At 42.5% G+C, this 13,278-nt stretch overlaps 1 protein-coding gene across 1 annotated transcript in view; it reads left to right on the plus strand.

Annotated features, from left to right (window-relative positions):
- Positions 1–13,278, plus strand: part of acsf3 (acyl-CoA synthetase family member 3) — a 30,617-nt gene that overhangs the window by 15,274 nt on the left and 2,065 nt on the right. Inside the window, exons 7-9 of the mRNA XM_056372571.1 lie at positions 20–146; positions 11,888–12,022; positions 12,484–12,595. Coding sequence (XP_056228546.1) covers positions 20–146; positions 11,888–12,022; positions 12,484–12,595 — 374 coding nt within the window. The remainder of the gene's footprint in view (positions 1–19; positions 147–11,887; positions 12,023–12,483; positions 12,596–13,278) is intronic.

A 13,278-nucleotide genomic window follows, 5' to 3' on the forward strand; every position in this document is an offset into this window, starting at 1 on the left:
CTCTGTGAATATACCACAGGTATGTCCAGGTCTGGAGGGGAAAGAGGGCGAGCTCCTGGTTCGAGGTCCGTCTGTCTTTAAGGAGTACTGGAACAAACCTCAGGAGACCAGAGAGTCTTTCATTGATGGTGGCTGGTTCAAAACAGGTACAAAAACCCTGCTCTCCTCCTCCCCGCATTTCTCTTAACTCACACTTCAGCACCGTACATTCACACGCACACGCACATTCACACACATTCCCTTGGAGGAAGTAAATTCTGCCACTAATTGCATCTACATGAGTGGTGCTGTCAGAGGGATTCACAGGAGGAGGAAAGATGTTGAAAGATTTTTGCGTCTGTGCCGCAGACTGCACTTTCAGGCCTTAATTTTAAACACTTAAAAAAAAAAAAAGTCCAGTCAAGGAAGCACACACACACACACACACACACACACACACACACACACACACACACACACACACACACACACACACACACACACACACACACACACACACACACACACACATACATACACACACACACATAGAGTATATGTGTACTATATGTGTGTGTGTGTGTGTGTGTGTGTGTGTGTGTGTGTGTGTGTGTGTGTGTGTGTGTGTGTGTGTGTGTGTGTGCGCGCGCACATTTTGGGGGACTATGAGGGAGTGATAAATGGACTTTGTGTGTTTTTCGTGCTGCAGGGCATTTTTCCTCCTAAGTGGTTATGACTGCTCTGGGTCTTGAGGAACCAAGTATTGCTGTCCCACTCTTCTTCTCCCTCTCTCCCTGTATTTAGTGTGTGTGTGTGTGTGTGTGTGTGTGTGTGTGTGTGTGTGTGTGTGTGTGTGTGTGTGTGTGTGTGTGTGTGTGTGTGTGTGTGTGAGCACAGAGGGAAGCTGTCATCAGAGGCTTTCTCCCCCTGCAGCCTAGCACTTCTCTCTCTGCCCCCCCACCCCTTGCAAAGGAGCCCTGCTTTACTGCAAAGCCACTGGTAGACAGGTGTTAGGTTGGCGTGGGGGAGGCTCAGGGGTACATGAGGGAGGGCAGAAGCAATTGGAGCTTTGAATTGTTATGTAGACGACAGGAAATAAGAGCCAGAAGCAAAAGAGCTGCAAGTATTGAGCTTGGAGATGTGGTGGTGGAGGAGTTAGAAAGAGTCAGCTACAAAGGTTGGCATATAAGGCCCCAGAGAGAGTGGGCACCGACAAGGAAGGGCTGGGGAGCTGATGGTGGCAATGGTAGTGGTGGAGGGGGAAGGGGGTGGGGGTGGAAAGCAGTAAGGAAGGAGGGAGTGATGGAGAGCGAAGCAGGACGAGGCAGTGGGAGAGCAGGGCAGAGTGTGTTTAATTGGCTTTGCAGGCTGGAAGGACAGAGATCCAGAGCACAGCACGCTGCTGTCACACTCCATTACAGCCACTGGCCACATAATGAGAGCCCGCGCAATCAGCTCCCCACAGACCAGTCCCTCAAGCCACATACACACACACACACACACACACACACACACACACACACACACACACACACAGACACACAGGACTACGCTATAGAAAGCTATCAAACATGTTCCTTGCCCACCCACCTGTCTGTATTCCCTGATGCCAAGTTAAACTCACACACTCAGTTGTCAGTTTATTAGGTACACCTAGCTAAAACTGATCCAGTCTAATACAACAGTCCTGCTGTAAATCCTTCCTGGATGAAAGTTATAATGTAGAGTTTTTGTTGAAACTGTCATTTTGGCGTCTTCAAGTCGTGATGCTGATTAACTGTATTGCATTACACAAAGAGGTGTGTGTGTTTTTTAGTTTACCCTCAGTGATTTGAATGGGATGGACAAAATAATAGAAATACCTGTCAGTATGATGCAATGCAGTTCAACAGCACCACAAACTACACCCTCCAAAACAGTCACACAATCAACACCTCTTTAACAAAAATTGAACATTGAAACCTTCATGAAGGGAGGATTTGTTCCACAACATTTTGGTTTGTGTATGGGTTAAACAAACAAGATAAAAATGTGTTAGACATGCTTTTGAGCTTTTGACAGAGCCAGCCTAGGTGTTTCCCTCTCCTTTAAATCTTTATGCTAAGCTAAGATAAGTGGCTGCTGGCTCTAGCTTCATAGGTAGCTTGGAAACAATCTTCTCATTTCAGCAAGAAAGGAAATATGCATATTTCCAAAAATGTTGAACTCTTCCTCGATATCAATTTACTTTTTTATTCCTGTCAAGTGTTGGCTTAATTTGTCAACTTCATTTGGTGAAGTGTTCTTATCCAAGTTACAACGAGAAAAACATTTGCCACAGCTCGAAGTCATGTATCTGACTGGCTTCATCTCCATAGCAGTGGTGCACGAGGTTCATGAGATCTGAGATATTTAGAGCCGTCTACAATAGAGTACCAAAGTCACAGAAAAAACACCATGTCTCAAAAACAAAGTTGTAGTAATTTAATCTAATGGCGATAAGGTATTGTTAAATTATCCTGCGGTTTGTTGTGTAACATTTAGAACCTTTCAAACATTTCAAATGTGAATTTATAATGAAGAAAAAATACAAGTGGAACCAGCAGCTAATCCCACTTCACAACTCTATACGCACAGTGAGACACATACAGTTCATTTCCTGATAGGCACATGCTCATGTGGACAGCAAACTCCCACACCAGTTACTCTTGTCCACACACACACAGGCCTGCCGTGTCCACACAAACCCTCTCAGTGTGGATGTCGAGTGGGGGGTGTTAGATGGAGACAAGTTTTTTGCACTTAACCCTCTCCTCAGCTTCCTACCTCCCCTCTCACACTCTTACCCTTTTTACCCTCACACCTGCTCCCTGTTTCACGCCCCACCTTTCTCTCTAACACTGTCTCATCCTCACACTCCCTCTTCTGACTTGCTAACTCCTGGCTGATCTCTTGTCACCTTCCCACAGAGATTTTTGTGCATCAGTCTTTCTTCATCCTCCAGGAGTTGACCTTCAGGTCAGGGAGGGAAAATGAAAGGCGCTTTTCAGGGATTTGACTAAGATGTACTTTCTTTTGGACTAGCGCTGTCAAAGTGATGTGAGTTAACCTTTTCAACAAATTCTAAATGTTTAATTTAAAGACAGTAAGACACCCACAAGCTCTCACACTTCCACCAACTTGACCACAGTGAAGTGTTGAAGGGACTTCCCTGCCCTGAATAGTGCCTCCTAAGCACCATTCACATCCAGGCTGCAACCCTCCATCAGTCTTCCAGTTGAAGTGTAGTGGGCAGGATTTGTATGCAGCCTGAGAGACTCTACTCGGGGCAAGAAAGTCCACTTGCCATTTATCGAACTAGCTTCTGACTTGAGTGCAGTACCAACAATTTAGCTGAGCCATGGAGAATGAGAAAACAATCCATCCCTGTAGGTTTAAAGTTATTTGGTGCCTCTTAAGACATACTGTGTCTAAGATCTACCGCATACATAGGTACATCGCCCCTAGGTTGAATATAGTTCATTACAAAGATTGTTTTTTAAAAAGTTCAAAATTAGTTTTTTTTTTTGTTTCAATCGACAGTCCTGGTTGGATGCCAAGAATAGCAAACCAGAATATATCTGTGTATAAAATGGGATTTTAATAGATTTAAAATAAACATTACATTTGACTGTTTCTGCAGAAAGCTTAGTTTAATCGTTGCAGCTGTGGAAGTGTCAATTCATCAGTTGAAACTTGTCAAGAGAAGTCAGGTAAAGATGTTGTTCTCTTATCATTTGTAGTTATTTAGCACACAACCTTACTGATAGTTTCAGGTTATAACTTTCAGTTCAGCTTTCTGCAGGGTATTCACACTGAGCTTCAACCCACAATAGTTCAGTGCTGCGATCTTTTAGACCTTTAATAAACCTTGAGTCTTCAGTGAGATAATAGTCAAGTCTCCATTCAAATGTTGCCCAAATTTTTAGCCGAATATTCATTTTCATCCACTGCTGAAATGCAAATATTAGGAGTTGGGCATGTCATACCTGTCGGGTGCCATTAAACCAGCAGAAGAAGAGGATGTATTAAGATGGTGTAATTTAAAATAGTGCCAGTCAAACCAAAAATAATGTGGAAAACATGATGTAAACATGGCATTTCGTTTGTCTCGTATTCATGTGAGGAAGTCCAAGCGTAAAGCATGCTTCCACTCTTTTTTTTAAATGCACTAATTAAACATGTGTATAAATACAGGTAGATGAAAATGCATTTACTGTTGCAGAAAGTCATCCTGGCGACTACAGTACATTCAAAACCTAAAAACTGCTTTTTGTTACATCAGCCAGCAGAACGGCATGGAGCTGAATTCAAAACACAGGTTTAAAATCCATTGCATTTGAAAATGTATGGAAAAAAATGAATACTCTGCTTACACTGTGTGGCCGACGCAGAATGGTGAGATGAAATCTGAAGAAAATAAAGCTAATAATGGAGGTAAATAGGAAGAGGAGGTGAAGGAGAGATGGCCAGAGAAGAGTGGAGTGTATGCAGCAGAGAATGAGTGTGAGAGTTTGAATCAATACGTTCACAGCTGGCCAGGGGCGACTTCTCTAGTGCTGCGTTGGTGCTGCGTAGCATGACTGGCAGCAATATAGGGAAGCTGTCACCTTCTTCTCTGCGCTCTCTCTTATACCGCTCATCTTCACAAACATCTCTGAGCACATTGGTCCCCTCTCGCCTTTTTCAGCCCTCTGTCCACAGTACAGTCTTTCTGTGAAGTTGACAAGACAGCAAGGGCTTTGGTTGTTGGATTGTTGGCTTGCGTGTGACTGAGAGAGATGTGACCCCAGCTGTAAAGGTGAGCTGCAGTGTATATTCTCCACGGATAGACGGACGGATAGACGGACGGACGGACGGACGGACGTGTGGCTCATATCCTGCAGAGCCATCACTAGTCATTTGTGCATGGCTCTTTCGCTCCCAGCTGTGCTCTCCTCTTCCCTGCCTCCATCACTCTCTTGTGTTCCCAATGTCATATTTCACCCCAAGTCACATTGTGTCCTCCCAACTCCAATGTCAGAGCTCCCTGTTGGACTCGCCAACACCCAACCCTCGCAGCACTTTGTTCAGACCAGCCATCCCTGTAACATTTACAGCAAAGGTGGCAACACATGGTGGTCCTGCTTTTATTAACACCGGTTGAAGGCAAATCTAGTTAAACCCTCCTTCATGTGAGCCACTAAACTCCAGGAGTTTTTTAGCAAACTGTTGAAGCAACTTCAGAAAACGTTAAAAAAAAAAAAAAAAAAAAAAAAGACAGTTTTGTAGAGGAAAAAAACTTTCTATTTACCCTTATTTGTTTGCTTTGATTGTTTGCCTTTCCTTGTGTTCTTCCATCATATATCCATCTGTTCAGGTCAAAAGCAAAGACACAAGAGGCAGTATGATTTCAAAAAATACCAAAAGTAAAACTAAGCTGAGTTTTGAAATCTAGTTTGCTCAATATTCAGGTTTCATAATTGACGGCTGTTCTCTGGAGTCGATGGTTGACTATCAGATTTGTATGGGCCATGTAAACAGCAGTTAAGTGGTTTTCTTGATGAACATGACAGATCTGAGACAGACATCAATCCTCTTCAGCTTGTTATCTGCTGGTGGAGAGGCAACCCAGCAAGGAATATAATCAGTAACATTAACATAAAGCAATTCACGCTCCTTTAATTGCATTATATTAAACAAATTAGATCACTCATCCAAGTGCAAAGTGCTTTCTTGTACGATATTAATTACTAAAAAAGGAGCTGTGACAAAAGTTAAGGATGATAAATAATGTCAGAGCTGAGATTTCACTGCTTGGCTGTCTGTTATTTATCCTCATTAACTCTTCCATCTAGGCATCAGGGCTTTAATGTGGAACATTAATATTCATATATGCTAAGTGTTTACAGTCACTCTGAGAAGAGGCATGGCTCGCATTTAGACCTCTGTCATCTTTGTTCCGATAAGGCTCTCCTCTCCGCAGCGATGGAGGGCACTCAGCTTCAACCCGCAGTGTGAGAGTTTAGGTTGTGCTGAATGTGATGAAAGACTGTGACACCACTTGTACCTTCTCAGAGAGGAGAAGCATCTCCTCATCAGGCTCACTTTAAACACTTCATTGATGCTAGTGCAGAGGCGTGCATAAACACAACATGATGGTCAAATAGCGTTTCTCAAATGTCAACTTCTTTTAAGGAAAACACTCCTGAGTTTTGGCTGAAGATGCTCAGTTCTTGAAACTATTGAGTGGGTACTAAAAAGCTTTGTATCACTATGCCTCGCTGTGTGCAGAGATGGCATACACAGGACTACACTGCAGGTAACTGCATTTATTTAAGAAATTAATATACAGTTATCATCTACAGAACTTATGCAACCTCCACCTTCTGGATTGAGTGGCGTTTGTCGATAGTGAACACAGAAGCTTGCTGAAATGTTCCAAATGTCACCTTGGTGACTAAATTTATGGTTTTTGTGATGAACCTGGTTTTACAGCAGTTATACAACGAGCCTAAAGACAGATAAATTACTCGCTATGCTGAAGGATTATGTGTTTAGGCAGATGCGTGTGTTTTGTTTCTGTTTAGAACTTGTGTTGGGAAGTGTTGCTAACTGGTTCTGTTAAACCATTAAAACATTGCGTGTGATATTACATTGTGAAGATAATCTTCACTCGATTTGCTTTTCTCAGTGTCTAGTGTAGATATGGCAACGCAGACCTGTGCTTCAGCCGTAAAAGATCAGGCTTTTTCTTTGTTTGTTTTTTTTTTTTTTCAATGAAAAAAATGTTGCCAAACTTCAAATGCTGTGAAAAGAAAGCAGGAGTTAATGAGGATTTCACATGACAACAGAATATAAGACAGGATTCATTCATCCACAGAAATGTTTGTGTAAACCATTCTCAGTGTCAGGTGTGTAAGGTACACATCTTATTTAGAAACAAAACATTGCATAAACTTGCATTTTTGATGTGCAAGTAATTAACATTTATTGATTATGTTGAATTATTATTTCACTGTAATGATACTGGGCAGCGTAGACTTGTTGGTTTCAGAGCCAGACACCCTCTGGGAGGCGAGTGTGCCAATATGTGTATGTGGGGTTTTTTTGGGGGCGTTACGCATTACCCTGGACCTGGATTTTATTTTTTTAGGCACACGCTACCCATGGATGACAGTGTTTATCTGTTGCAGTCTGAGTTTGAGTGTACAGTAGGTGAAAGCCGTAATGAGATGATAAAGTGAATGTGGGCATGTTTTCATTTTATCACTCATAGTGTGCACTTTCCAGCCACATCTCTTGGGTTGAGTGGGGTGTACACACAAAAACAAGTGCATGGTACTTAGATCAAGGTCAGACTCAAATAACATTCAATTACAAACACTCATACAACACTTTCTATCTGTTTCAGTGACAGTAGAAATCTGTTATGTGGCTGGAAGGTCCCAATGATTTCTTTCACTTCCACAAAAACAGTTTTTGTGCATTTTTAGTTTCCTCACTCTTTCCCCAACACCTCTAGCAGCGATGCTACTGGCAGCAGGCTGAAGTGTTTTTGTGTTGTTGGCCTTTGTCATATGTCACGCGCTGCCCTTTTCCTTTACACACTTTTTGTCCAAGAAAAGCAACATGTCCAGACTCTGTCTGTGTGCCTGTGTAAATTTAAGTAGTTGCCAAAATACAGAGGACAGTAATGACAGCAATTAATGATTTGGGAAAAACATTCAAAACACCCCAGAGCTACTTTTGAATCTTGTCAAATCATAGTTCACATTTTCTGAGGTAACATGGTACCGGCACTGTGGAGCCCCCTGTGCTGCTTCCCTGCCAGCTCTGAGTGTTTGTTGAGTGGGTACTCAGCGAGAGAGGCAAACAGTTTGTTTGATGGTTTAAGCGCCAACAGCCTGGTGCACCCAGGAGGATCTTACCTGACTTGTTTGGGTTGAATTTAAGCTCCAACCTGAGTATGTCACATGTGGTTTTGTAACTAAATATTAAATAGAAAAGTGAGATTTACATGTCGTTTTTGATGATAAAGCAGCTCAAGGTGCTTTATTAATACTGTGAAAGTATCACAGCGCTCAGTCCACAGAGAAATGCACACCTGTATTTGTAAACTGCCTTAAAACGTCAGGACTTCTATGTCTTTGTCGTCTTCTTTGTGATGTCACAACAAAGCAGTCACCACTCTCAGCCATGCCCCTAGCCCAGCCCGAACGGACCCACCACCCAACCATGCAGAGTGTTTACCCGGAATCTGCTTTGTTTTTATTCAATCACTCAGAAAACAGTCAGCCAATGAGAAGAGACTCTCTTCTCATTGGCTGACCAACCTGTTGTTATAGAGCTCCAGAGGGAAGCCTGAGAGATGAAATGTAAAACCACATTGAGACTGAGTTCAAATAAGACACTAGAAAAGTTTAAACTATGGGACCTTTTAAATATATTACATTAGCACACATTAGAATTATGTTTTTTCATTCACAACTATCATTGCAGACAATTCATATTTCTTTTTTTCCTTCACTTCATGCAATATATTTTGCTTGGTTTACTGTGGAAAATGTCAAGAATGCCACCAATGCAGACTTCTTTAATTTAAAATAATATGACAACAGGAATGAAGACCAATCATTTTTGTTAAAAAATTTCACACTTCAGCAGAAATTCCTCTGAAAGCAATTTTTGCATTACTAAAATTGCTGTACCTTGAATTATTAAAACTGTTGATATCACACTTCTCTGCACAATGTTGTTTTTCCTGTTAACAAAATGATAATTAATGGCTTAAGTGTGTGTGTGTGTGTGTGTGTGTGTGTGTGTGGCATCAAGTTTTGATTTTCTGCAATGTCAATTATACTGTAACAGAATGAGGTTTTCTTGCAGAGCCAACTAATGTCATTTTCTTGTTTTCTGAAAGACATTAGGGAAGTTTTGTCTGCCCTCCATCCTCAGTTAAAGTCTTGATCTGTTTTTATTTCTTTTTTTTTTCCCACACTGTGTGACTTCACTTTCTTTAATGCCTCAGAATGAGATGAAAGCCCAGTGCAATTAGGCTTCTTATCGTTTTAATTAAGAAAGCCATTCGGCCATATCTGCCTCCAACGCCATAACACATAATGGCAGAGAGTCTCTGATGCCTGAAGTAGTGTTTGTGTGCGAGTGTGTGCGAGTGTGTGTGTGTGTGTGTGTGTGTGCGAGTGTGTGTGCGAGTGTGTGTGTGTGTGTGTGTGTGTGTGTGTGTGTGTGTGTGTGTGTGTGTGTGTGTGTGTGTGTGTGTGTGTGTGTGTGTGTGTGTGTGTACATCCAGTATGTATATGTGTTCAAGCTTGTGTATGTGTGTGTGTCCTAGTAACACAGTTCCCAACAATCTCTCTCCCGCCCTTCTTTCCTCTTTTATCAGTCCGTGTTCTACAATCACTATTCCCACTTGTGCCTCTCTCCAAACATGCTGTTCTATCCCTTGTTATTTCCTTCCCCTCAAAGAGACAAGGTCAGAGTCCTGTTTAAGGACTTCAAACTCAATTCAAGTATGTTGTCTGAGTGTTTCTTTCAAATCTTTTTTGTCAAACATTGACTCATTAATGCCGTTTTCTTACTCCATGCTTAAACATTTGCAGCCAAATGGACGCATTTTATGGTGTTTTTATCTGTTTCAGCTTGTGCATACACGCACAGGGCACACTAACAGCTTATCAATGAGCATGCAAACTGCCCCTTTCCCCATATCTATTTGCATAAGATGAGAGCTACATGGCTGTAACCAAATTATTCCAGTACTCTTTTTTTTGTTTTTACCCCTCATCCAAAAGAGGAGGAAAACTACCCTGTTAGTGGTGTTAACAGCCAACCAAGCCCCCCCCGCTCTCTCCCACTCTCCCTCCATCCTCCCTCTCCTCCTCTGTTACCCTGGCCTATCAGTGCGGAGCAGTGGTCTGTGAAGAAATTCCCAATATCTAAATTTACACACTGTATCAATCTTGTTTAATAGACTGGAAAGCTTATAGCCGCCGTGGCAAGCCGGCAGAGAGGGCAGCGGTGATAAATTGTCGGTGTGCAGGCGACAGCCGCCCGTGATGTATAATGAAATATTTATGATTTATCCCAGCTAATAAACTGAAATGAAGTGCGTGATGTATGGGAACAGATGGGCCCTCTATTGATGCTGAGGCAGAGAGGCAAGAGGGGAAAGAGGAGACAGGAACATAGGTGGAGAGAAGGAAACAGGAGATGTGATGAGAGATGCTCCAGACGTAGTGAGAAAAAATGGAGGGCAAAGATGAGAGTAAAAAAAAAAACACAGTTGTGTGTGTTGACACTGGAGTGGGAGAAGCTGAAAAATTGGACAAAAATGTAAGATGAATCAAAGGATGCGGGGTTAGAAGAGAGAACAAATGAGATTCAGTGATGGAGTAAAGGACAGGCGGAAGGTGGCAGTAAAAACAGACCACCATCAAAATATAATCCCTCTCCTATAATGCTTCATTGTGTTGATTCCAGGTAAGGCAGGGCCAGTTGCTTTCTTTTATTGATTCCATATTTCAGGTGTAGACTTTATCCTGCTGCGGTATCTGCAGACACACACAGCTCAACCTGGTGGAAAAGCTCATAGCAGGGCCGTGCCCAGGAAACCTCATGGTGACAGCAAGACTCCATATGAGAGATATGAGTGGTATCAATTTTCTCATCTAATTCTCAGCAGGAAAGTGATTAAGCATCAAACGATTCCTTTAATGACTACCAACCAAAACATTGCATTACGTTTGTATTAAAATTTCATTTTGCAGATGTATCGTCCTCCATGTCCTCAGCGGTACTGTAACTTCAGCTAAAGCACCGATCCCTCACCTTTACTGACCTCTCTTTACACCACCTTTGTTCAACTTGCCAACCTTAACCACAACAGTGCCACACACACCCATACACCCATTCCCTCCTCGGTCCCAGCTGTGGCTGCACCACCTGTAATAATCCAAAAGGACACCTTCCTGTTCCTTCTTTTCTTCTCTCCACTCCTTCCCTCCTATGTCCATTTTTCTCTCCCTCTGTCTCTCTCCACTCATCCATACTGACCCATTTCCTCTGCTTGTCATCCCCAGGCCCAGCTGAGCCCCTCATCCCACATACTGTACTCATCCTCCCCCACACCTGTCCCCCAGACACCTGTGTGTGTGTGTGTGTGTGTGTGTGTGTGTGTGTGTGTGTGTGTGTGTGTGTGTGTGTGTGTGTGTGTGTGTGGTGTGTGTGTGTGTGTGTGTGTGTGTGTGTGTGTGTGTGTGTGTGTGTGTGTGTGTGTGTGTGTGTGTGTGTGTGTGTGTGTGTGTGTGTGTGTGTGGGTGGGTGGGGTGGGTGGGTGGGTGGGTGGGTGGGGGTGTGGGTGTGTCTGGAGGATACTCTCATCCATCCTCTGCACTCTGACTTCCTCTGTCTCAAACACACACACACACACACACACAAACAACCTATATTCAACCAAGTGCACTTACTATACATTTCTTGTATCTGGTCATAAAGGTGATATGAGTGTATATGTTGTTCTTCTTCAGTTTAATTGACTTTCACCCAGATTTGTTTGTTTTATTTTTCCCAGAAATCCAAAAGTTGTTGTGGTTTCTGCTGCAAGAACCCATTCATAACCATTTACAGTAAACAAGGTTGTCTTGTGGCAAGCACAGCTATGCTTCACATAACAGAAAGTAATAAGTGTGTAAAGTAAATTTCTAGTTGGAGAAAATGCTAATAAGCTGCTGGATATGCACAATCAATGGAATTTAGAAACAGTCCAGTACACTCAGTGGATCCATTTTCTAACCTCCTTATGAACAAAAAATAATGAGCCATAAAAATATGACTGGAATTTTTCCCTTCTCATTGATCACCCGCCTCTCTCTCCTTGTATGTCTTTTAGGAGACACTGCGGTCTATAAAGATGGTGTGTATTGGATCATGGGTCGCAGCAGTGTCGACATCATCAAGAGTGCCGGCTATAAGATCAGTGCACTCGAGGTGGAGCGTCACCTACTGGCTCATCCAGACATCATAGGTAAGAGTGCTGTACAAGCTTAGTCTGGGAGTGAGTGGGAGGACGGTGTCAAGGAATTTGAGGGCCTTCACACCAATATTAGATCAATGTTACAAAACCAGTGGCTGTTTTTATACGGTATATAATTCCCCAGTTTAAGACAACGCAATAAAACAATGACCTTAAACATACAAACAAGACAACTGAGGAGTTGTTTCTTTAATGACAAAACAGTTGGATGTTACAAAGGGGGCTATAATTGCTACATCCAATGTGCATGTAAACACCCTCTAATTAAAGATAAGAGTCAGCACTTTTAGCTCCAGTCATTGTTTTAAAACCAATGTGCTTAGGTTCAGAGCCAACACAGCAAAACAAATGGCAGTGTACTAATTCTTAAGCACTGCACTTCAGGAAGAAATCATTTGAGCAGCTGAAACTTAAAAACAACATGTCTGCTTCACGTGGTTTTAACTTTGCAGATGTGGCTGTCATCGGGGCGCCAGATGCCATTTGGGGTCAGAAAGTGACTGCAGTGGTGCAGCTAAGGAAGGGGCAGAGTATGACCCTGCCAGATTTGAAGACCTGGGCAAGGTACTGTGACCTTTAGCTAGATAATATTTCCTTTGTAGCTCCTACCTGTTGATCCACTCTCGTGTGTACCCCTCTGTAGAGATTAGGTTTAGGGTTAGAAACAGATTATCCCTATCATCAAGCTGCGTTTTCTGTTCACAGATTCTAAAGTAGGAAAGATGCTTGTTAATACAGGGGTGTAAACCGTCATCCTTGACTCAAAGGTTAACAAAGAGACAACAGACACACCCTTCCTTCACTTTAGCAGAAAGCTGCAGCGTAGCCCTGGAAAAACATTAAACCGGACTCACCTTTTGCCACAGCCTGCTGCAACGTCATCCAGCGATGTGCTATGTTCACCAGTTAAACTCATGCAAGTTCACATTCCTGGTAGAAGTCGAGTTGCTTTGACTTTGCAGTTTGAACTTTGTAATTGTACTGTTTACTTTGGAATTGATGAGACGGAGCACAAAATAATGGTGGCTGTGATAAGTTTTCAGGGTTTTAAAAAGTCTTTGTCCTTGTGTTATAAACCGCTGTGCAGTGTTTTAGTGTCTAATAAGGCCTAAAACTAATGGATGCATTATTCTGAACTGGCCCTCCTGGATCATATTTTGTCTTACTAGTACCTGAAACAACAGGCCCACACCAACACAGCCCCCTTGCATGTTTTTCTTTTCTTTTTTTTGTACGAAGATCTGTTT

Source organism: Seriola aureovittata, chromosome 1, assembly GCF_021018895.1.
Source record: "Seriola aureovittata isolate HTS-2021-v1 ecotype China chromosome 1, ASM2101889v1, whole genome shotgun sequence".
In the NCBI taxonomy this organism is placed as follows: domain Eukaryota; kingdom Metazoa; phylum Chordata; class Actinopteri; order Carangiformes; family Carangidae; genus Seriola; species Seriola aureovittata.